This window comes from Eleutherodactylus coqui, chromosome 4, assembly GCF_035609145.1.
Source record: "Eleutherodactylus coqui strain aEleCoq1 chromosome 4, aEleCoq1.hap1, whole genome shotgun sequence".
NCBI classification, from domain to species: domain Eukaryota; kingdom Metazoa; phylum Chordata; class Amphibia; order Anura; family Eleutherodactylidae; genus Eleutherodactylus; species Eleutherodactylus coqui.
The window spans coordinates 63,756,605-63,781,591 of NC_089840.1; the positions used below are offsets into that span (position 1 = coordinate 63,756,605).

A 24,987-nucleotide genomic window follows, 5' to 3' on the forward strand; every position below is an offset into this window, starting at 1 on the left:
AGAGCGGGGCGGAATGGAGGGGAGATCTCTCTCCCCCCCCCACTCCCTCCTGCTGACTGCGCTACTCACCGCTCCCCCACGCCGGCACCCGAACCTTCCGTCTCGAGCGGGGAGATTCTCGTTAAAGGCAATGCTCGCTCGAGCAATTGCCTTTAGCGAGTATACTCGCTCATCTCTAAAGAAGACTTGTCCTGCCTTCTGATAATTAGGATGGGCTACATAATTTACAGTTACATTCCCGCTCCATCCTCTGCTGTTTTTATTTTTTCTTTAAGGCTTTCTACTCCACTCCCGAAGTGACTGTCTTTACTTTTGGAGCCCGATACTAGTTGATTGTAAAGCTAGCAGTCTCCACCACCTAGTTTCCATGGCTCATGTGATGCTTGATTTACTCTGGACAGGGAAGACTTTGACAATACACTAGCATTGGGCTTCAAAAATAACTGCAGCCATTGAGGGTGAATGGGGGAGGACCTAATACAAAACTGAAAACTGCAGAGGAATCAGTGGGATTCCATTGTAAAGGTATGTAGTCCTTTCTCCTTATCAGAGGACACGAGAGGTCTTCTTTAACTCGAGAGACTTAGTAAACATTGAGAATCAAGAAGTCATAAAACTGCAAAGATTTGCAGAACACTGACATATTCTCATTATACCAAGCAGAGGCATAACTAAAGGTTCAGGGGCCTGGGTGCAAAAATTCAGCTTGGGTCTTCCCCCATACCCATACCTAAATCGTGCTGCATACAGCTGCAAAACAAATTCTATACATGAATTAGCCCTTTGGTATAATCTTTCCAAACATGACTCATTTCCTGCACTACATGAAAAATCTTTTGTAGCCTCTTAGGCCACTCTCACCCATCACAATGATGGGGTGCATTAAAAAGAGTTGTCAATTGCAGTATCATGCAATCCAAAATGCCGCTCGAAAATGCGGTAAAAATGCCACGATTTCGAGCTGCATTTTCTGAAAGCATGTGTGAGAGTGGCCTTGGGGTGGTTCATGTTTTTTGTTGTACTTTTGAACCACAATTTAAAAAAAACACATTAAAAAATGCATGCAATATTCAAAGACCACATACATGTTTAAGAAACTGCATACAGTACTTAATACTTGTGTGTAAATTGTGCAATTATATACAATATATACAAGAAGATGTACAACTTATACCAGAGATAGATAGATAGATAGATAGATAGATAGATAGATAGATAGATAGATAGATAGATACAGAGGCGTAACTTGAAGCTGCTGGGCCCCAGTGCAAAATCTGGAACTGGGCCCCAAACTAAAAAGGGAAGAGAGACTTTATGGGCCCTATTGGGCTACTGGGCACATGTGTGACCGCACCCTCTGCACCCCCTATACTTACACCCCTGATACTTTGAACCAAACCATAACAAATTTACTTTAACCCCTTCCCGCTCCATAACATACCGGTACGTCCTGGGAGCCTGGTACTTCCCGCAACAGGACGTACCGGTACGTCATCGGGATAGCGCGAGATCATGACTGACCTCGCGCTATCCCGCAGCGGGAGACGGCTGTCAGTCACAGCCGGCGTCCCGCTGCAACAGCGGGGAGGCATTGCGACAAGGAAAGAGTTCACAGAGGGAGCGCGCGTCCTGTATTGCCAATGCCTATGATCGCTGTATAAGCGATAAGGCATGGCAGAGCAGTAGCTCTGCCATGCCTTATCACAGCGATCATAGGCACAGTGCTGCAAGTCCCTCAGAGGGACTCAAATTGTGTAAAAAAAAGAAAAGAAAAATGTAAAAAAAAGAAAAATGTAAAAAAAAAAGGTAAAAAAAACCCTTTTTTTATGCTTTTTCTAATATTAGCATAAAAAAAGGTAAAAAAAAATGAAAACCCCACATATTGGGTATTGATGCGTCCGTAGCGACGTGTACAAAAAGTTGAATATGCTTTTTATTTTGTACGGCAAAAAGCGTAACAAAAAACGCTAAAAAACAGGCAAAATGCTAATTTTTAGCATTTTGCCTCCCAAAAAATGCAATAAAAGTGATCAAAAAAGCCATACATTTCCCAAAATGGTACTAACAAAAACTACAGCTCGTTTTGCAAAAAATAAGCCCTTATAGAGCTCAGTACATAGAAAAATAAAAAAGTTACAGGACTTTGAATGCAGCTATAGAGAAAAAAAAAGTTTCCAAAAAAAAGGGTTTTTACTGCAAAAAAGTGTAAAAACCTAAATAAAAAAAAAGAATTTTGGTATCGTTGTAATCGTACCGACCCGCAGAAAAAAATTAGTGTGTCATGTATGCTGCATGATTAACGCTGTAAAAAAAATATAAAAAAAATCTATGGTAGAATTGATGCGTTTTCTCTCCCTGTTATCATAAAAAAAAATTTAAAAAGTTTTACAATATAGTCTATGTACCCAAAAGTGGCACCGATAAAAACTACAGTTCGCCACGCAAAAAGCAAGCCCTTATACGGCCGCGTCGACGGAAAAATAAAAAAGTTATGGCTTTTGAAAAATGAAGATGGAAAAATACCAAAAATCGCTTGGTCCTCAATGCCAAAATAGGCCATGTCATTAAGGGGTTAATGAAAAATATCAATTGCATTCTCATGAACTACTTTGTGAAGTAGTTCTGAAATAAGGCATCTGACTATATCAGAACTAGGCAGAACTAGTAAAGCTGCTCACTTGACATAGGTAGCGGTAATCGAACAATCTTGATAACTAAGAGATTCAGAAAGGGGATAAGATTAATATGATTACCCTTTGGGTCACTGCAGCATCGTTGTGTCTGCATGCTATGCGATGACCTAGATGCTGAAATGATTGTCTGATAATGTACTCACAAATGACAGCGCATCTCTAAATAAAAAGTACAAAATCAACATAGCATCAGGACTATTTTATTATAACTGTCTCATGGGAATAAAACACATCTGAAGACACTATCTGAGAGGGGTCTCTCTTATGAGTAAAATATATACAGATCAAGTATCCGATTGGTGGAGCCTTGAAACACCAGAGATAGGTATTGAAGTAATAACCTGTCTTGGATACTATACTCCTCTGGACCACACGTGGAATTTGTAGTTCAGTCAAGTGTTGGTGGTGGGTTTTATTTTTTCTTTTTTTTTCTTTACAAGCTCGAAATTTTTCTTTTAGAACAATTAATAAAAGTTATATTTTATCTACTCTTTTCCTAAAAAATCAAAACGGTGAAACTATACCCCTGATACCAACCAAATTGGCACTGTCTGGAATTCAGAATATGTTTGTAACATTGTCAGTGTGAAAGTTTTATAGTAGCCAGATTGTAACTCAGGTCTCACATAGTGGAGCCACAAGGCGAGGGCTCAAAGGTCACATATGACTTCCAAGCCACTGGTTGGGCATTACTGTATTACATATTTGGTCATTCATTTGAATGGTCTGCATCTAATACTTAATTCCCCCTGCAGTGATCTATAAACTTCTGCATACTCCATATTTCATCATGCTACTTATGTTCCACCTTCTCCAGTGTCGTCTGACTGCACTTCCTTCTGTCCTTCTCCAGGACTACTGACTACAGTTGAAACTGCAGTAGTGGGGTTTTCTTCTCTCTCTTCTGGTTGATTATCTCCTTCCTGGAATTCAGCCCAGAAATCAGTCAGATCCATTTCCCCCAATTCAATTAGTGGCCCTAAAGGAAAGAGAAAAATATAAAAAGTTAAATCAGATATGGAAAAATGTTTGGTTACTTAAATAATGTATCTCAATCATCATTCCTTTGTCAAACAACCCTATGAGGGCTTAAACAGATGAGTGTGTTTGCGGAGGTTTTGTGTATGTGTGTGAAACTCAGAAAAAAAACAAAAAATTTGGGGAAAAAAAAAAAAAATCACTGCCTGACTTATCTTTTTCTGTTCCTCGGAACGCATTGCCTATTGTTTTCAATGGGACAGGAAGACACATCGCACGGTATGCGTCTTGCACGCGAGTGCGATGCAAGGTTTTCCATTGAAGACAATGGGAAACACTTGCCGCTCCTTCGACATGCCGGAGGATCGCTACTTTACCTGAAGTGATGGGAGGTGTTTTTGCCCGAAAAACTCCTCACATCCGCGGGTATATCGCACGTTGGCCAGCGAGAAATCAGGTCAACTTTCACAGTCCGATATCGCGCTCATGCGAGTGTGTTGGTGGGTCATGAAAAGGTACAAGAATGAATATCCACATTCCGAACTGTAATGAAAGGGCAAGGCATATACTGTATATGGTCTCACATTGTCGAGGGTTGCGTGGCTGCCATGTCTCTGGCTTCAAACTTAAAAGGTCATAAAAGTTTTCCATGAGAGAAAGAACTCTTTGCCTGTCTAGGAAGCCAACCTAGGAACATAAAGGATAAACAGAGTTAATGCAGATTTCTCAAAATATGTATTCTACTGCCTTTTTCTTCATTGCAACAACTAGATAAAGAGGTTGGCTGAGACAACGTGTATTTCCTAATTAGTATCTGATGATACTTTTGCATGTGCCATTATCATGACGTTTTTAATGGATTTTTAGAAGCCAATGTCAGGCATGGATCGTAAAGTGAGAGGAAATATACAGGCAAAATTCTACTTCTGCTCTTTTTTAGAATCGACTCTTTTGTTTTGGATAGAAAAACTGTATAAAAACACTGCAAAAAACTTGTGTCGAATGACGACTACTGTCAAGAGGAACATAATGAGTTGTACCCCCTCTACTGCACTGGTGTGGACTGCAACAGTTCCATAATAGTTAAAATGGGAAAATCTCAATACAAAAGAACTCAGTGTGGCGCTAACCTAAGGGTAAAAACAGGCAGTCTGTCTAGCTGCACATGGCCAAACCCCGCCCACCTGCAGTGCCAATGGCAGCACAGTTTTGCAGCACTGTCAATGGGTGCTATCAGGTTTCCTCCGTCTACTGATATCACCCATTATCAGTAAGAGACCGCCCACTTAAATTCAAACTAATGTGAAGACCCTTAACCCTTTCCAATGCAATTTGTATCCTGGTTTTCCTAGGGGGCTTACTCTTTTTATGCCGTTACACAACAGCGCTATCTGCTGGCTAAAGCCAGTACTGCATGAGGTGACACGTTGGATAGGCTCCAACAGCAGAGAGGTGGGCAATATACAGTAAGAGAACCCTAACAGGTGTCTTCCAACATTGGAGCTGTACAGCCTTAAATCATAATGTCTTCAGAGGTCAGACTGTGGATTGGAAAGGGTTAATGCATGTTGTGAACTTGCTTATTTTGGACAAGATATCAACTAATACCACAAAATTATAATTGGTTTTGCAGAAGCAGTCCGACCTTGAAATGTTGAAGTCGCCTGGGTTGGCAGCACTTTGTGTGGTACACTTAAAAAGTGTGGGGAAGCCCATCTGATCTAGAAGTATGGGCGTCACTACTAGCGCTTAGGGCTTAAACAGATGAACATGTGTGCAGATACGCTTGACTTTACGGAGCGTATTTGTGTATGAAGAAGTAAAACAGTCGATGGGACTGTTCAAAGCCTGAGCTATTGCGTGTGCAAAAGAAGAAGCAGCAGAATGGTAGAGCAGGACCTATCTTTTTTCGCATGTAGGAATTGCGAGCGAGAAACGCTCGTGAGAACGAATCCATTGAAATCAATGGCTTCGCTTCATCGCATTTTGCAGGCATAATTTTCAGGCTGTAAGTCTGCAGAGTGCACTAAACGTATCTGTGTGACCGGCACCGTATACAAGTCTTATCTATGTGCGAGTATAAGGGCGGTTTCAGACTAGTGTAGTTGCACCTGAATGAGGGGAATTTCTTCCCCTTTGCAGGCTTTTTAAACTCAGTGCAGACCAAGAAGTAGGTGCTGCCCAATCTTCCCCACATGTAGTAGGGCAGGCCCTATTTTTTCTTGGCTGCAGAATCCTGATAGTAAAAACGAAACCACTAAAATCCTATTGAAATCAATGGTTTCGTTTTGTGCCGTTATGCAGCCGTGATTGTGTGATTACAAAGCACAGCTCCCCAGAGTCCACGTCATCCAAGTACCATAACTTGGTTTATTGCGATTATAGTTGATGATCGGTTCCCTTTAAAAAAAAATAAATAGAACACAAGGAACTAACCTTTCCTGAATCACATGCAAGAAACAGATCAGAAAATTTCTGCCTCCAAATATCATGTCGAATGGTCTCGCGGAACATATCAGCGCACTGCGCCATGTGTTGCAGGAGCTCCTGGAATAAGTCTGTGCTGAGGTGACTGATGACTGGATATACATACTGCAAGAGAAAAGAAAGAATAGAATAAAGGCAAATGACATGCAGTAGTCAAGCATTACGTTATAAGGGTGGTTTCAGACGGCCGTAGGCGCACTATGCTCGCCGGTGCAGAGCATAGTTGCGCCTGAATGAGGTTTTTCGATGGCTGTTCAAACTCTGCACCATAGCGCCGGAGTATGAAAAAATTGTTGGAAGATAGGTCCTGTCCTAGCTTTCCCATGCGTGGTTAATACTACCTGCAGGAAAGATACGGCAAAGTCCTATCTTTTCTCGCCCGTACAATTAACGAGCAAGAATCCCAACAGTGAAAACAAATCCACTGAAATCCATTGCAATCAGTGGCTGATTTTATGCACAGCCGGAAAAGATAGGTCTTGCCCTATCTTTCGTCCGAAATATGCTGAAGCCTCCCCTAGGCTTCTATGAGCTGGCAGGGAGTTTAGCTGCGTCCAACGCTGGGAAAAGAGGACAGCTGGCTATAGTTAACCCTTCTGAGGATTTATGCCAACCGATGTATCATACATTTTTGCTAATACGCCGCCTGTGTGAATAGATGAGCCACAACTCGATCGCAGATTTTTCCTTCTCACATGTTTTTTTGCCCGCGATGCAGCCAGTGGGAAAACGCATCGCCCGTGTGAAAGAGGCCTAAATAACACAAATCCCCTTAGGGCCAGTTTATAAAATAGTAAATAGGCTAATTATATTATTGCACTTTTGCATCCATTAGTTACAGAGACAACAGAATCCGGAATATGTCAAGGATAAAACGGTTGTACAAAGAATTAGGGCTTATTCAGACAAGAGTGTCCGATTGTGGTCTATGCAAAATGGACCAATTTTAATCCGTATGTTTGACCGTGTTGCTTTCCTATTTGTCGCATGTGTCTGTTTTTTACATCTGTGTGCCATCCATTGCCTTTTTTTTTTTTTTTTGCACACCTATTGATTTGCATGGGAGACTGTTGTTCAAGATGTCAGAATAGGGCATACTGCAATTTCTTTAGGGCTTCGACAAGGGAACATATGCACAAATACGCTCGTCGCAACAGAGCGTATTTGCCTTTGAGCAAGATTTGGCGATGGCAATACTCAGGCCGATACGCGGGTGTCAGCGCATAGTAATGTTAATTTTGCGCTTGCAATGCCAGTTCACACGCATACGTGATACTACCTTTCCGTGGAATTGAAGGGCTATTTAAAGCCTAATAAGGGCCGGCTGTCTCCTTTTCGCTGTGTTGTCCGCAGGGTCACACCCTCCCCTTGATTTTTTTTAACCTGCCATAGACGTCTATGGCAGTTTTCTGCGTAAAACGCAAAGAGATAGGGCAAGTCTTATCTTTTTTTTGCTCGCATAAATTGCGCGCAAGAAACATACTCATGAGAACAAACCTGTTGAAAGCAATGGGTTTGATTTGGCACGTTTGGTGGGCGCGAGTCTTGTGCACATAAAAATGTGCGCAAATTCCATGACTGTTTGAAACGGTACTCGTACGAACATGCCAACAAATGTGGACGCTCCCTAGCACGATATCTTCGCGGCAGGTCGAATCACACATACATCCCCCACATCCTAGACAGGACAGGCCACAAGAAACATGACCCCAAAGAGATTACAGAGGCATTCCGGGATTACTATCATGGGCTCTACAATATAAGAGGTCACTTGGCGGATATGGCCCATAACACCCGGGAAAATAAGATCAACGAATACATCGCCGAGACGGCCCTACCAAGCATATTAGAAGAGGATAGGGAAGCTTTAGAGACAGACTTTACCGCGGAAGAGATTAGTGAAGCCATAAAGACCTCGCCATCGGGGAAGGCCCCTGGACCGGATGGGTTTACCTCCCATTTTTTTAAGCAGTTCCGGGAAATCTTAACTCCTATTCTGAGAGATACATTCAACCAAATTTCTTCGTCGACCCCATTCCCTGCACAATCACTCACAGCCCATATTACCGTGCTTGCCAAACCAGGCAAAGATCAGGGGCTATGCCCCAGTTATCGCCCTATCTCGCTCATTAATCTAGACATTAAGTTGTTTTCCAAAATTCTAGCGAATAGGCTGACCCCAATCTTGCCGGCCCATATACATAACGATCAAGTGGGTTTCATAAAAGGTCGGGAGGCAAGAGATAACACCAATAAGAGCCTCCTGCTGATTAGTCAGGCCAAGCAACTGTCACGGCCGTTTTGCCTCCTCTCGGTGGACGCGGAGAAGGCCTTCGACCGCGTTAGTTGGGACTTCTTACGTTCCTCACTGACGGGGTTGGGGCCTAAGTTCCTGAACAGGGTGTTCGCGTTGTACCGGAACCCGTCGGCAAAGATTCCTGTGAATGGCCTCCTGTCCGACCCCGTGCCTATTAGGAACGGAACGAGACAGGGATGCCCGCTGTCCCCCCTTCTCTACGCCATCGCTATGGAGCATTTGGCTGCGGCACTGCGAGACAACCCCAACATACGCGGCTGGCAGGTTGGGACCCAGACTTGTAGGGCAGCTCTATACGCAGATGACCTTTTATTGTTTGTCTCTCAGCCACGCGTCTCGTTCCCGGCGATCCTTCAGGAGTTTTCTAAATTTGGGCGTTTAAGTAATTTTAAAGTAAATTTCCACAAATCTGAAGCCATGAATGTATCCCTCCTGGCTACCGAGGTAGCCCATCTAGCTGATCAATTCAAATTCAAATGGCGAGCAACCTCCATCAAATATCTAGGAGCACATATTGTGGCAGTTATCTCTTCCTTATACCACCTTAACTATGTTCCCTTATTGGAGAAAGTGATACGTGAGCTGGATGGCTATGCTGCCAAGCAATTGAATTGGTTCGGACGAGTTAATGTCTTGAAGATGGACGTGGCCCCCAAACTTTTATACCTCTTCCAGGCTCTGCCAATTAAACTCCCGGCACAGTTTTTCAAATTGGTTCAACGGGTGTTTCGCAGATTTGTGTGGGGGGGCCCGAATAGTCGTATCAGCTATTGGACCATGTCCCGCCCAAAGGCGAGGGGGGGAGTGGGCTTACTCGACCTTAAAATTTATTACTCAGCCGCGGTCCTTACTAGACTACTGGACTGGCATTATCACGCCGGTGCGAAACAATGGGTGGACCTAGAAAAAGCGATGGTATGGCCACATATACACCTGCTGCCGTGGCTCTTCCTCATACACCCCTGACCATGAACTGCCTTGACGTATGGGATAGACTGACGGCAAGAGGAGAGGTTGTGATCCGTAGAGGAGCAATGACCCCCCTGTTCCACAATCCCGCATTCCCCCCAGGGCAGGACAAACAGAGCTTCCTTTGCTGGAGAGAGGAAGAGGACACACGATGCTGTCAGATAATGGGACCAGTGGGCCTCCCATCATTTAATGATCTACAGGCATCCCAACCTGACACAAAACTACAATGGTTGGAATACCTCCAGTTGTCCTCCATCTGGAGGACTCGGATGGAGTCGTGTCACCTCCGGGATCCCATGGAACCCATTGAAAAACTGTTTCTACAAACTACCCCCCCCCCCCCCCCCCCCGTGCTCTCTCAAGGATCCACGGCATTATACTAGGGAAGCTCACCCAGGGTCTTCCCCAATACACCAAGGGGTGGGAGAGGGACCTGTCACTGGAACTGCAGGACTCTGATTGGGAGAGAGCATTCACATTCGCTCACAAACTACCCCTGGCCTGTGCGGTGCAAGAGAAAAATTTCAAGCTCCTCTCCAGGTGGTATAGATGCCCAGATCTGCTCCACCGCATATTCCCATCAGTGCCAGACACTTGCTGGAGATGCGGGATCGCGCGTGGAACCATGCTGCACATCTGGTGGGAGTGCCCGCTCATTCAGTCCTTCTGGAGGACCGTTTTTGAACTGTTTGAGGGGGTGTCCCACAGTATGGTGGAGGTCACCCCACAACTGGCACTGCTCTCTGTTATTCCTGGTCTCTTTGCCACGATCAAGAAGGGTCTCCTACGTCATTTCCTCACTGCAGCCAGGGCCGTTATTCCACGCCACTGGCGAAGCGCCGTCACCCTATCGACTCTGGAATTTATACAAGAACTGAATCAGCTAATGTACATGGAGGAATTGTGAGATGAGGGCTCTGGTGTCGGGAGCCCAGGCAGGCGGGCCTGGTCAATATGGAACGAATTTCGCGACTCAGCAGAGTTTCAGAATATCACAGGGTGGTGAGGAGACAAGCCTCCCCAGGGCTCCCACAAGGTCAGGCCGCAAACACGGTTCCTGGGTTGACAGCTGATTGGAATAGAGCGGCCATACATTCATTCTGCGCGCCACGTAAGGGCCACCCCCCTTCTTGTTGGGTTACCTATCCCTGATAACTCCCCCCACCCCCCTTTTATTTTCATCATTATATATTTTTTGTTATATATATATATATTTTTTTTCCTTTCTCTTTTTCTCTCTCTCCCCCCTTTCCCCCATACTATCCCCTTTCCCATCTGCTTGTATTCTAGGTCTGTACGCTCCCGTGTTTTTTCTTTTCGGTGCTTTTTCTTCTCTTTTTTTTGTGGTCTCAACTATTCAAAATCTGTGGTGTTTTTGTTTTTGTTTTCCCTTTCTTGTTTTTTTTTCTCTTTTGTTTATAAGGGCTAAGCATATTGGCGGGTCCGGTTATGGAAAGACCCACGTCAAATCTATAACTAATGATGGGACGCCAGCTAGGCATCGAGCATTTGTGAGCCTCAATAGATTTTGGTATGATCGAACAGTTTTATAGCTCTTGGTTTAATGAAGCAGTCCTGCGAGACTAGCTACTTGTTATGTCTGTACTGTTATTTTTATGTAAAGAATTTCTACAAAAGTCCTAATAAAAACATATTAAACACAAAAATGTGCGCAAACACGTTCATCTGTTTAAGCCCTTAATATCTGTCACTATCTCCCAGTGTGCTATCCATGGGCAGTCAGCTGCATATACACACAGCATATATATGAAAATGGCCCATATGAATAAGCCCTTATGCCTCATGTATACGGCAAAGGCATGTGTGAGATCGCTGTACAGGGGCAAATATATAGATAACGACGGCAGCTATTAAATAAGGAAAGAAAGCAGAACAGACAGATGGGATTAATGTTTTTACCTCTACAAATTCGTCCTCATATAACTTCTGCTCCATTGTGTCTGCAGTCACCAGTTCTTTATTGTATGCTGCCAGAACAAAAGGTTATCATTTATTATATATGTGTAACAGCAAAACATCATCATCATTCATTATACATCAGTGTGACAGGAGGCAGTAAGTATGCCGTGTTCACCAATGAACTTTATATTATTACTATTAGTGAATCCTACCTGCTTGGTTATCGAATGCATATTCAGAGACGACCTCAAAAAAGGACTTTAAAGCACTTTGTACCTAAACAGGAGAGGGAACAGGAAATAATTAAGGAATAAGATGTAGTAGTATACCCCAGGAAAAGCATCTTAAAGGGATTTTCCACTTTGAACAATTTCACCTTTTAGGGTCCCATCACAGTAAATTGATTACAAAGTAACTTCGTGCAATTAGTTATAATCTGCGGGAAAACCTGGCAGTAAGGGCTGGTTGCCACGAACTTGTTTTGCAAAGTGTATCATGCATGCAATGCACGCACGCATGATTCACTGTGCATGGATTCAATGAAAGTCAATGGGCTGATTGATCCATGTATACCAGCGAGAAATAAATTACAGCATGTGTATGAATCCGTCTTCAGCTGCCCAGCAGAGCCGGCAAAGACAGCAAAAGGGGCCCAGCGCTTGTGTGAGTGCCGCAAGCTCTGTATTTCGGCGAACAGCATGGTCTCCATACCCGGATCCCTACTGATCAAAACTTTTGACATGTCACTCTATCATGTCAAAAGTTTTGAAAAAGTACAGTTACTCTTTTATTATGCTGAGTAACCCGAGAGTTGGTACTCTTTCAGATCGAGCTTTGCAATGCTGAGAACCCAAACCTCAAGCAGTTCGTCTTGACTAAACCTGCTAAAGAAGAAAAAGGGAAAAAAAGAAGAAAAAATAATCTTTCCTCTTCTTTTTCTTTCTGCTTTTTTTCTTCCTCTTTTTCTTTTCCCTCCTTTTTTGTCTTTTTTTTTCATTGACTTTGCCTTAAAAACATCTCAAAAGTACCTAGACCCACTCCTCTCTGCCCTAAGGCCTCATGTCCACGGGGAAAATCAGGCCAGCTACGGATTCTCCATGGAGAATCCGTAGCGGGTCCCTCCTGCCCCGCGGACATGAGTGCTGAAAAGAAGAATTAACTCACCTCTCGCACGCTCCGGATCTTCCCTTCTTCGCGGCTTCATCTTCTCTCCGTCACGGCCGGATCTTCTTTCTTCGGCCCGGCGGATGTGCACGGCATGTTGGTTGCGTGCCGAGCGCATGCGCCTGCCCAAAGAAAAAAGATCCGGCCGCGACGGAGAGAAGATGAAGCCGCGAAGAAGGGAAGATCCGGAGCAGGTGAGTATATTCTGATTTTGGTCTTCCGCGGATCCAGACGGCTTCCATAGGCTTCAATAGAAGCCTGTGGGAGCCGTCCTCGCGGGAGACCCGCACGAAAATGGAGCATGGTCCATTTTTTTCCATGCTCCATTTTTTTTAAAATCACTTTTATTGACCATCCGCGGGTATTTATCTACCCGCGGGTGGTCAATGCATCCCTATGGGATGCGGATCCGCATGCGGGTGATCTGCTGCGGATCCTAATTCATAATTTGCCCGTGGACATGAGGCCTAAGAGTGCTATACAGGGTATTTAGGGCTCTAGTGTTATACACCAGTCTTAGGGGTGTTGATGAAGTTCTAGTTTGGTTCAAAGTAATCTGGATCAAAACAAACGTTTTGCCGAAATTTAGCGAACTGGCCAAACCAAACTTTTCAATAGTTGGCTCATCACTACTCTTTTAGCTGCTGGCTTACCAGTGTATCATGTAACATAGTTGCATGTGTGTCTGTGCATAACTACACTTACCAGTGCTAGGGGAATCCTGCCACTAACATCCAGAGTCCATTCTTGGAACTGTAAAGACAAGGCTCCTTTTCTCATCTCCATTACTTGGCTCTGTATACTTTCCACTTGTACCCTATTATTTTGGTTTTCCTTCAATTGCTCTTTTAGCTGTCCAAGCCTGCAATCAGCAAAGTTATGACAATCACCGAATACAGCATAATCTATAATATCATACATCATTGAAGCTAAATACAGAAGTACTAGAGTGAAACCATAGACCAGGTACCACAAATAATATCCAACTTGGTCAATACTAAAAAATATACATGGTTTTATGTTTTTTAAGTATAGTTCTGCAGAAAACTGAAATGTCATTAAAGGGGATGTATCATCAAAAGATGACCTATTTTAGTGTATAAATCACATTTTTGTGGTAAACAAATTTTTAAAGAATTTTTTTGATTTTTTTTTTTAATTTTGCTCTCGATCTGTATTTTTTTTAAAATCCTAAAATCCTGCAATTTTCACACTGGTCAGAGAGCCTAATACTAGTCTGTCAACATTCTGAAGTCATGAAACTATTGGCCATTTCAATGGCTGAGAACATCCGTGCATGTTTTGTTGCACACGCAAATACACAACACTCATTCCGCAAAAACACACACAAATAAGCTTACGCTTGTATGAATCCGACCTAAGGGTGCATTCAGACGACCGTATATCGGCTGGGTTTTCACGCCCGGACGATATACAGCGTCTCTCTCTGCAGGGGGAGGAAGCTGGAGGAGACAGGAGCAGTGCTCTGAGCTCCCGCCTCCACTCCGCCTCCACTCCGCCTCCACTCCGCCTCCACTCCGCCTCCACTCCGCCTCTCTGCACTATTTGCAATGAGAGGAGGCGGGATGGGGCGGGGCTAAGTTCCAGGAATTAGCTCTGCCCCCGTCTCACCTCTCCTCATTGAAAATAGTGCAGGGGGGTGGAGAGGAGGCAGAGAGGGGCGGGAGCTCAGAGCACTGCTCCTGGCTCTTCCAGCCTCCTCCCCCTGCAGAGAGAGACGCCGTATATACCCAGTGAATACCCAGCCGATATACGATCGTGTGAATGCACCCTCAAATTGTGTAAAATAAAGGAAAAAAGCATACTCACTTGCTCCAGTGACCCCACATCCAGTGCTGGAACCCCACCTCCCATGGCTCCAAACATGTAAGAAGTAGGCTGGTGGTCGGGTGCCATTCATTGTATACATCACTGCTCCACAGGCTTCAGCAATGAACCTTCCTTAGCGGCTGAAGCCTGTGATTGGCTGAACAGTCAAGCAGACAATGTATCACACTTGACTGTCCGCCAATTTATACTGGGTTCCCAGCAGCAGCAGGCACTAAGGCTCCCGCTCTGGATGGAGCTAGTGAGCATGCTTTCTTTATTTTACACAATTTTAATCCTTTAACATTTTGACATCCCAGAAAACCCTTTAGGACAGAGGCGTAACTTGAATCTTCTGGGCCTCAATGCAAAACCTGTAACAGGGCCCCCAACTATAATGCTTTATTCATAGTACTGGAGACCCTTTATTGGCCCCTAAAGGCTCCAGGACTTGGGTGCAATCGCATCCCCTATAGTTACGCCCTGGCTTTAAGGTACCTTCACATTGGTGGAATTTTTCTGCATTCCATACCACAAATGTCATTGCAAAGTTTGATGCAGAATTGCCAGCAGAACAAAGCAATTTTCATTCCGCATCAAAATCTGCAAGAAGCCGTGTGGATTTTGATGTGGAAATCCTGCGCCATGCTGTGCAGAATGTGGAAAAATTGCACCCTTAACAAATATTACCAAAGGCACAGTCATACATGCACCCTATAGACTCATTAACCCTCACCTGTTAAATTGTAAATCAAACACTTGGTCTTTCAGATCAGCAACTACTTGCTCCAAGCCACGAACGTAGGCCAACTTCTCAGCGCCTGGAAAGAATTTGGGGTTTTGTCTCATGAGGAACTCTCCAAGATAATTAATTGGGTCAAACGTAACCATATCATCTTCGAGAACCCTTTTGTTTTCCAACTCCATTAAAAGAGACTCAACACCATGTACAACGGAAGGCATCAACTGGTCAAGAAGATAAGATCTTGTGTCTGCGGAGGACTTCTCCTGGCTGAACCACTCCCTGGCCAGAACATCAGCCGGTTCTTCTTTTTCAGTTTTTTCTCTCTGCTCTCTTTGTATCTGTATGTTTTTTAGTGTTTTCTGGTGCAGTTTTAGTCCTCTCTCTTGCATTGTATCTGTAAATATCTGTTTATAGGCGGCCTCGTTCTCAATAGAAAAACTGTCTTTCAAGATGTCCGTGAAGCCTATCGCTGAGTCGCACTCCTCCATGGAGTCACTGCAGCCTGGGTCCATAGTTGTCTAAGGTAAAGATACAAATATTAGGTATTAGATCAAAGATTATCCTAAAAGGCGATAAAATAACTGCCTGGACTTACTCAGATGACTGTATGTGCAAATACGCTTGCCTCAGCGCAACGTATTCGCACAGTGAACAATGTTGATTTGCGTATACGGTATATTGGCGCATAGTACTGTACTTTTTACACATGCAGGATCTGTTCACATGCGCACAAAACTCCCCCCACCCTGATTTAAAGACTATTTAGCCTAATGAGATCCAGATGTATTCTGTTTGTCATTGAATTGCGCAGCGTTTTGTGTATTTGCATGCGCATTTGTGTACTTCCCATAGACTTCTATGGGGGGCTTTACTGTGCAATATGCAGAAAGAGAAGGTATATTTTTTTTTGTGCACACAAAACACGTTTGAGAATAAACCCATTGACATAATTGGATGCTATTCTCTGCACATCTATATTTTACGTGCACAAAAACATGCGCAAATACGGTCGTCTGAAGAACTAGACCACGGCAGACATCCACAGCTAGGGGCTTCTTCAGACGACCATATTTGCATATGCTAAAATAGAATAGAACCCATTGATGTCAATGGGTTTGTTATCATGAACGCGTTTTACGTGTGCATTTATATCTTTCTGAGTATTGCGCAGCAAAGGCCCCCATTGAAGTCAATGGGAGATGCACAAATGTGCAATACGCAGCGCGGTATCAAGAAATCAATGCATTCTATTATGTGCGTATTGCACATGCAAAAATACGCCCGTGTGAAGCAGCCCTAAAGGTAGATGCTGACGTAATGGAAATTTTGCAGCAAAGTCCATAATGAAATGCACACATGACTTTACTGCAGATTCCATGTTGCATACTGCATGCCTGAATTCAGCTGTGGACTTCTTCCACTGTCAATGAATGGGGTTTGTTAAAGAATGCAAATTCGCAATGCCTGATGCGCAAACCGTAGCGCCAATGTGCGCGCAAATATTAATATGCTCAAGAGCGCAAGATGTACGCTATTGCAAGTGCAAAAAAAAACAAACTCGCTGACGCTCTCAGCCATCGAAATGGCCAATTAGTTAAATGACTTCAAGATGTGTTCTTGGCAAATGCGCAGGAAAATAGAACACGCTGTGTTTTTTTTTTCACGTGATGCACTTGCGCACACAAAATACGTTTTTTTCAAAATTTTCGCACACAAACACGCCCGTGTGACACAGGTCTTAAACCTGCAATTTTTCCTGCAATTGTGATACGTTTTTCTCCTAAAATGTATCACATTGCTGCACTTGTGATTTTTACTTGTATGAAAATCATATTTTGGCAATAGTAAATATAGAAAAATTTCATTGCACTCACGTGAAAATTGTATCTGCATGATCATGCAATGCGATTTATTAATTTTTTGCTCCCATTGAAATTAAGGGCGCCTTCACACTTGCGATCGCGATACTGCTGCGGGTTTTTTTTTATGCAAATATCAATAGGACTTTTATAATGTTAAAAATACATTTACATCATCAATTGGTCAATTTCAAGAGCAATATCTGACCATATCACAATCGGTCAGATCCCATGCGTGAAAATTGCTGGTGTCAATGTACCCTTAAGTGAAAGTGCGCCAAATTTATTAAGCGGTGTGCACCATTTAATAAGTTGCATTCAAATTACTACCTTAGATTAGGTCAAAAAGACTCAGTAAATGTGGGTCACTTAGTGAGGCCGTTCTTTCTAGTGACAAGTGGACCTTAAAAGTGAATATATGAGCAGCGCAGTAATGATCCTTCTTACCTGTAAAGTGACGGCGAAGCAGAGAAATAACGTAGCGGTGGCCTGCTAGTATATGATGCAGGTTCTCCCCGTGGACGGGGCTGTGTGTGTGTTTGGCTGGCTTCGGTTGCTATGCGATAAACCAGGAAGTGTCAGTAATGAGCTGATTCTCCTCAGCCGGCAGCTAATGCCAGAGACGTCCTGCAATGCTTTACAATAGGGAGTCACGGAGTATATCTGGACATGCTCTTCCCATGGCACTTATTGCTCTGAAGGTGCTTTTAAATTGGAACAATTATCGTTCTAACACGCAAAAGTGAACAATACTCGTTCGGTCTAAACGCAAGCCAACAACGATCGTTAATCGTTCGCTTTTCGCCTGTTGTTAATTTTCTGCAGGCAAAAAAAATTATCGTTGGCTCATTCACTTATCATTCAGTTTAAACAGCGCTCACTCATTCGTTCTCATTCACAGCGAATGTGAAAGACTGAACAATTCTGAACGATTTCTCGTATGAACGAGCCAACGATGTATCGGCTTCTCTAAACAGGCTGCACGAGAGCCAACGAGTTAGTGATGATGTCACTCGCTCGTTCAGATGATAATTGGCTGGTCTAAAAGGACCCTAAGTAAGGGTGCGGGCAGACGAGCGCATAAACGGCGCGTTTTTGCGACCAAACATATATACGTGACCATCTGAGGCAATGGTTTCGAATCTATTCGTTCACATGGGCGATTTTACGGCGCGTAAAAACGGCAATTCGAAAAAAAACGGAACATATGCGACCGAAATACGCGCCAACGCATATTCGATCGCCGAAAAGACCGTTTGCAAAGTAGGAACAAACGAAAATACGCTTTCTAGCTCTGGTCATGATCGGTGAAAAACGATCGCTCGGGCGATTATACGTTGCGCTCATGCGAACGTAAATACGCCTACGCTCGTCTGCCCGCGCCCTTAAAGAGATGTTCCCATGTTAGATGAGACGGGGTGAGGGAACCCCTGTTCTCAGTATAGGAGCTGGTCCCAAATAGACTCTGACTGGCCCAAGGTGAACAGGTGATTTCCCTGGTGGGCCCTGAGGCAGGAGTGTCCCCCCCCCCCCCCCAAACACCTGAACCCCCATGGCACAAGGTTGAGTACACTTGTTGCAGTACATACAGCCAGGCGACATATCATCCAGCCTATACGTCCTATTTATGAAGCTACATAGGCTGGTTGAAATATCCAGATGCAATGGGAGGCCAGACACTATTCTCTCTTCCTGTGCCTCATGTTCCTCATCTGTACAGTGGGCCCCAAGCATAAATTTTATTGGTGCGCCCTAGGCACTCCAGTCCAACACTGATCCCAAAGGTGGTACCCCGCTGCTATAAGACATTTATAGTATATCCTATGGATATACCATACTTGTCTGAGATGGGACTACTCCTTTGTGTACATCCTAGTTCCCCACAAAGCACTGGAACTCCTTTAAGCCATATTCATAGTTCACTTCACTGAGGTGGGAGGATATACATCCCACTACCCCCTCACCCTAAGACTGCTTTTACACAGGGTGAGAAATTGTTCGCCCAAGCAAACGATGACTCAGTGACGCGTTTCGGGCATCCATGCGCCCTTTGTCAAGCCATTACCACTGTTTTACCCATTATGTAGAAACTACATAGAACTCTATATAATGAGTACAACATTAGAAATAAGGGCTTGACAAAGGGGGCACGGAAACCTGAAATGCGTTGCTAACCCTATTGTCTGCTATATATTGGATGTATTTAAGTTGTCTGTACTTGATGCCAATGAACTTGTGTAACACCTGCTATTTGGACCAAGTGTATTGATGAGCAAACTTGGAGTGAGGGGGTAATGGGATGTATATCCTGCCCCCTCAGTGAAGTAAGTGGATATCTCTCGCTAATCACTTATATTATACAACAGGTACTTTTCGTAGCGCAGCGTACAAGGGTCCACATGACTGTACACTCCGGTGAGTTGATACCAAATTGGTATGATTGCATATGGTATAAAACCTTTTTGTATGTTCTGATTTATTAAGCCGAAGTCAGGTATTTCCAATGACTATATCTCATACACAATGATTGCATATGAGCAGATCATTGACTGGCTGAACACTCGAGTCAGCCATGGTTGTAGAATTATCTTTGGTTTACCGTTGAAGGTCATTTTCATCTCTGCATTCAAGACATCTATTGTTAAAATAGTTATTTTGTTGCAGCATCCCGTATCATCGTCTGCTGGATTTCTTGCAACTTTTGTCCCAGCACCTTGTGGGTCGAAACGCAACCAAATTCACTTTCATTGTGATTCTTCTTATGAAGGTAGTGTAAGGGGGTGGTCATGAAGGAACGTGCAAGATTTGTTGTTATCTTGTTTTCATATATGATATGTTGAAATTTGTGTTAGGTCTCTGGCATACTAGCGTATTTGGGACCTATTATAGCCTATGGGGCTATACACACTGACGTTTTTTTCATGCGGACCTATGGTACACATGAAGAAACTCATCACATGTCCACATCATGGACAAGAATTGGGACATGCAGATGCCTGCTATTATGCGGGCTGCAGCTCTCGGGCACAACTCACATTCAAAGCAAGTGTGTGCCAAACCTTAAACTGTGGAGGAATGCCGACTACTTGTCGCCCTTCAGTGTTAACTGTTATTGGTTCCTTTTGCAATATAAATGTATACTATTTTGTGAAAGGCAGTCGGGAGATCACATGTCTAGGAAGGTTCTTAACATTCTGGGGCACTAGATTGCAGCATGAGAGTAAAGTACACCAATGTCAATGTGAGGAAGGAGGAGCAGCTGCTGGTGGGTATTCTGTACCAAGCCTCCTGGCGTGGCCTTGCATGCTGAAGAGAGGAAGGAATGGCTGCCAGCTAGGTTTTGTACCAGGCCCTTCAGCATAGCCTACATACAGGAGCCGGTATCCAGCCTGTGAGCTCTGTGGAAGGAGTCAGCACCATGGCAGAACAAAGGGAATGTATTCAGTAAACAGTGGGTGGTCTGTTCCCTGAATACAGCTCCTGGCGGCTCACACGCTACTAATAGGCATTAGTACCAAGTAGTAGTTTATGCAAAATGATCGCTCAAAAGCCATCTTTTGAGCGATCATCTTTGTGTGTAAATGCATCTAAATAGGTATTCTGCAACCACATAACAACTTTGCACTAAATTGTAACAGGAGCCCCCATATACATACATTATGTTGGCTATTGTTAATTTGATTAGTAATTCATTTCTGTCTGAAACTTCTGTCCGCCTCCTCATTAAAGGCTCTGATTCTGATTAGAAATTAGTCAATTTCTCAGTCTGTGTGATGCGGTTACATGGATCATACCACAGAAACTTCTTAGAAGGGGACAAAGACACTCCTATCACAGCTACTAATGATTTTACAGTCTGTAGCGGCTCATGTAATGCTGTACTAATGCATCATGGGATTGATGTTGAAAGTGAAAGCAAAAATGTTAACATCAAGCTGGTGCCTGATAAGTATCAAACAGGAGGCGGCACTGCATGGAAGTGGCAGAAAAACGGAATCCCTGCTGCAAAAGTGAAAGCAGCCTGAGGGCTCTTTCACACGAGCGCATATCGTCCTGCCGGTTTCACAGTCGGACGATATATGATGTGATCTGATGCACTGGATTCCAATGCATCAGATCACATAGTGACTGCTAAACTCCCTCCCTCCAGCTGATTGCAATGGGAGGGGGCGGAGCGGAGCTAAGCACCGCCCATCCTGCCTCCTCCCATTGCTTGCTGCGGACAGGGGGCTGGGTGGGGGCGGAGCTAAGCTCCTGCCCCCTTCTTACAGCCAGCAATTGGAGGAGGTGGGACAGGGCGGCGCTTAACTTTGCCCCCGTCCTGCCGCCCCCCATTGCAATCAGTCAAAGGGGCGGAAAGAGGAGGTGAGCTGGGGAGGGAAGGGGCAACGGCATGGCGGCCTCGGCGTATATGCGCTGGGCCCATGCCATCTGAATGGGCGTACAAACGTTAGATTTGTGCACCCATTCACATCGTAGCATATATCGTCTGGCCATGAAAATGGCGATTGATATACGCTCATGTGAAAAAGCTCTCAGGCATATTTACATATAGTCAGCATCAGTTTGATTTACCTTGCCCAGGGCCCTAGAGGATAAATTATGCAGCGGGCATCTCAACATATCCCAAGCTATATCCATTATGATTTAGCTGACAGGTCATTTATGTAATATTTTATATGCAAATCTAATTCATAATAATTGTCCCTAGCAGGAAGCAATGGACTCCAAACTGGCATGAATTCGGGTTGTCATCACCCGGAGCCGTCCAGCCATGAATCCGTTACCCATGAAAGAAAACTAGAAATGATGAGATTTTATTGTTGTTGGAGTATAATTATTGGTAATAATATCAGTTAATGGTAGAATATGATTACATGGAGGACAGAACGCCACATTTTTCTGCACCAACAGTAAAAGTGAACTTGAAGGACACATTTACAAGTTTGTCACAGTCATTTCCCTTAGATATTTGATGGCAAATGTGATGATATTTTTTCTTCAGCAGCTGTAGAAAAGGAATCGGGAAATATATGAAGGTCACGTTCATCAGGTTTGTCACATTCACCCCAATCTTCTCTGATATTCTGTGTAAAGGTTTGTCCTGAGGTATCTGCCAGGAATAGATTAGACAATTGTTAGAAAGTCTTAATTCTGAATTGTGTAAGGGGCTCAGATGATATTTCCTTGGATAGTATAAGGGCGACCTCTACTGGCCATCAAACATCATTGCATTTTGTGTATTTCTCTGTGGAGTGCTGTATATTACTTCTGATTGGTTGCAGAGACAAGGTGGGATGTCTGGAAGGCTGGGGATGATAGGTGCATGGGCAGGAATCATAGAAGCAAGACACTGGGAGCAAGTGGCAAGCTGCAGAGTTATTAGAGTAGTGCTCAGGCTTTGCAGGTAAAGATGGCTGCAAAAGTAGTGAGCAGTAAGTTGAGGGAACTGTGCAAGATGAGACTTGGAGATGTTGCACTTGCTAGAGGGGGACAGGGTAATGAGAACGGAGGGAACCTGTATGTGAGAAGTGCGGCCTCATAGTACATCAGAACTGATATCGCTGAGAAAACAAAGCAGCAGGGACTATAGCTATAGAGACTGCTACAGAAAGCCCAAATCGTCCTGCAGCTCTATGCATCAGGGTACCCCCAAGATAAGTCCAAAGAAACGTCACCTATCCTTCGGTACCAAACACGCTGCAAATATGTAAGTGAGGTGGATCCTTAGAAAAACCCAACATGTGAATAAAGTGCAGGCCTGTCAGTTAAGATAAAAGAGCTTAAGCCAATGCCAAAAAAAAAAAACACAAGATTTTGAACAATATTTGCGTTACCTTAGGACTGTGTGCTGGTGACCGCCACTGCTAAGTTGAAACGTTGTGGAGCCGGCCTATCACCACATATGGCAGCAATATTGTACGGCGCATAACAGAGCATCTCTCGCATGCTGTAAAGTGCCGACTTCCTGTTTTGTTTTTTTGTTTAAATTTCTCGCGCTGTCGCTTTGCAACAGCGCGTGTCTACACCACCTATACGCAATGTAAGTGTATAGATAGCATTATTTACGCACAATAGGCTCACACATACGCGCCAATATAGTGTGCTGCGTTTTTTTGCCTGCCTTTTAAGCAATGCATACATGCAAATGTCAAGGAAACAGCATAAGGAAATGTATTTGACTGTCTGCAAATTACCGCGTAATACACGGTAAAGTTACGCTCGTATGAGCCCGACCTTACTAGAGTTAGTGGGGTTATTCAATGGTTCTGTTATAATTGCGTACTTGTATTCTATTAACTGAAGCTTCTCTTTCCAACTTGTTCTCCAAGTTTATTTGCTAAAATAATTTATATTTTTCTTATTGGCAAGTTTGTCCTTTGAGAAAGTGTTGGGGATTAGCTGATAGACAGTGGTATGACAGAGGGAGGGAGCCCGTGATTGGTCAGGGGAGAGAATAAAAAGTCCCAAACAGGAAGACCGGAAGCACGCAGTGACTTTGCAGTCATTCTATGGAAAGCAAATGGAGTAGTCATATGTGCAGTAAGGAACAGAGTAGTGAGGAGAAGCCAGGGAGAGGAACAAGGAGCGGAGCGTAGAAAAGGTCTAGTACATGTGAGAAGTTGTGAGGAAGGAGTCCGGAGAAGCCCTTCTTCCCGTTGGAGTCACGAGCGAGCTTTTAACCGTGAGCGAGACCACCCACGAGCCTCAGGCCTGGACCAGTTCCCTGGGTGAGCGAGTCAGCACAGCATCTTGTGCCTTAATCCGTTCAGAAGAGAGTACACCGAGGTCAGAGCGGTAGTCTCCAGAACCACAGAAGCCTCCTGTTCACAGAAGGCCATCTATTCCTTATTTGGGACGCAGCAGGGTCTAGTTTTATGCAAGTGGCTTACCTCCAACTCCTCCCCAGATCACTCAGGCTACGTGACTGCCATTGTACAGTTGGCGAAGATTGTAAATAATTGTATGCTGAGAATCTGTGAATGCTATAAGCCTGTGGAGTTCGGTAAACCATTGCAATGTGGTTCTACTATAATCTTCAGCCTCTGCCTGATTGCTTCTCTCACAACTTTGTACTGTATAGCACTGGTGTCACGACAAATTACGGACACTTATTAATATCAGTTTACTACTGCAGACGCTGCTGTTTGGGAAAGTGCGGCTGATAGCTGCTGTGACATACTTTACATATGACATAAATATCCCACTATTGCCCTGCTACATCACATCCTAATGTACTGTATACACTCGAGTATTAGCCGAGTCAATAAGTTTTACCACAAAAAACTGGTAAAACTTATTGACTCGAGTATATGCTGGGTAAATAAAACCCCTCCATACTCACCTCCCAGCCGACCTCTGTGTCCCGGGCAGCGGTGCGGCAAGCTGCTAGAATCCTCCCCGCTGTCCTCTCTGCTTAGCTCTGTCATTCCCTGCCATCAGCGCTGTTATAGGCTGTGAATGATCGATTGGCGGCTGTGATTGGCCAGTGCTCGATCCAATCGCAGCACTTCCTTTCACAGCGCTGACAGTGGGAGATTTGAAAGCCAAGCAGGGAGATGACAGCGGGGAGAATTCGGCTTTCAAATCCCCAGCCGTCAGCGCTGTGAAAGCCGGTGCTCGATCATTCATAGCCAATCACAGCGCTGACGGCGGTGAATGACAGAGCTGAGCAAAGAGGACAGTGATCAGGATTCTAGCAGCTTGCTGCACCACCACCGGGGACACGGACGTCGGCTGGGAGGGGCGTATGGAGGCTTTTTATGTTTCTTTTTTTGCGATGAAAAACTAGGTTTATACTCGAGTATATACGGTAATCGCATTGCAACTCGCAAGTGACCATGATCTAGACTTGACAAGTGCAAGTAATCCAGCAGGTTTGGATATCTTGTGATTGTTAGGTCATGGCAACCTGCAGACCATAGTGCGACCAAATTCATTTACATTAGGATAATATAGTAGGGCCATAGTGCGATTTTTATTTATTTATTTTTTGCCACATGACATAAGTCCTGGACAAAAATC

At 44.1% G+C, this 24,987-nt stretch overlaps 1 protein-coding gene across 1 annotated transcript in view; it reads right to left on the reverse strand.

Moving 5' to 3' along the window:
* Positions 1-17,501, reverse strand: part of EFCAB5 (EF-hand calcium binding domain 5) — a 37,998-nt gene extending 20,497 nt beyond the window's left edge. Inside the window, exons 1-8 of the mRNA XM_066599592.1 lie at positions 17,410-17,501; positions 15,095-15,621; positions 13,237-13,393; positions 11,580-11,643; positions 11,368-11,435; positions 6,108-6,263; positions 4,256-4,358; positions 3,502-3,672 (exon numbers count right to left, since the gene is read on the reverse strand). Coding sequence (XP_066455689.1) covers positions 3,502-3,672; positions 4,256-4,358; positions 6,108-6,263; positions 11,368-11,435; positions 11,580-11,643; positions 13,237-13,393; positions 15,095-15,615 — 1,240 coding nt within the window. The 5' untranslated portion in view covers positions 15,616-15,621; positions 17,410-17,501. The remainder of the gene's footprint in view (positions 1-3,501; positions 3,673-4,255; positions 4,359-6,107; positions 6,264-11,367; positions 11,436-11,579; positions 11,644-13,236; positions 13,394-15,094; positions 15,622-17,409) is intronic.
* Positions 17,502-24,987: the final 7,486 nt, after the last annotated feature.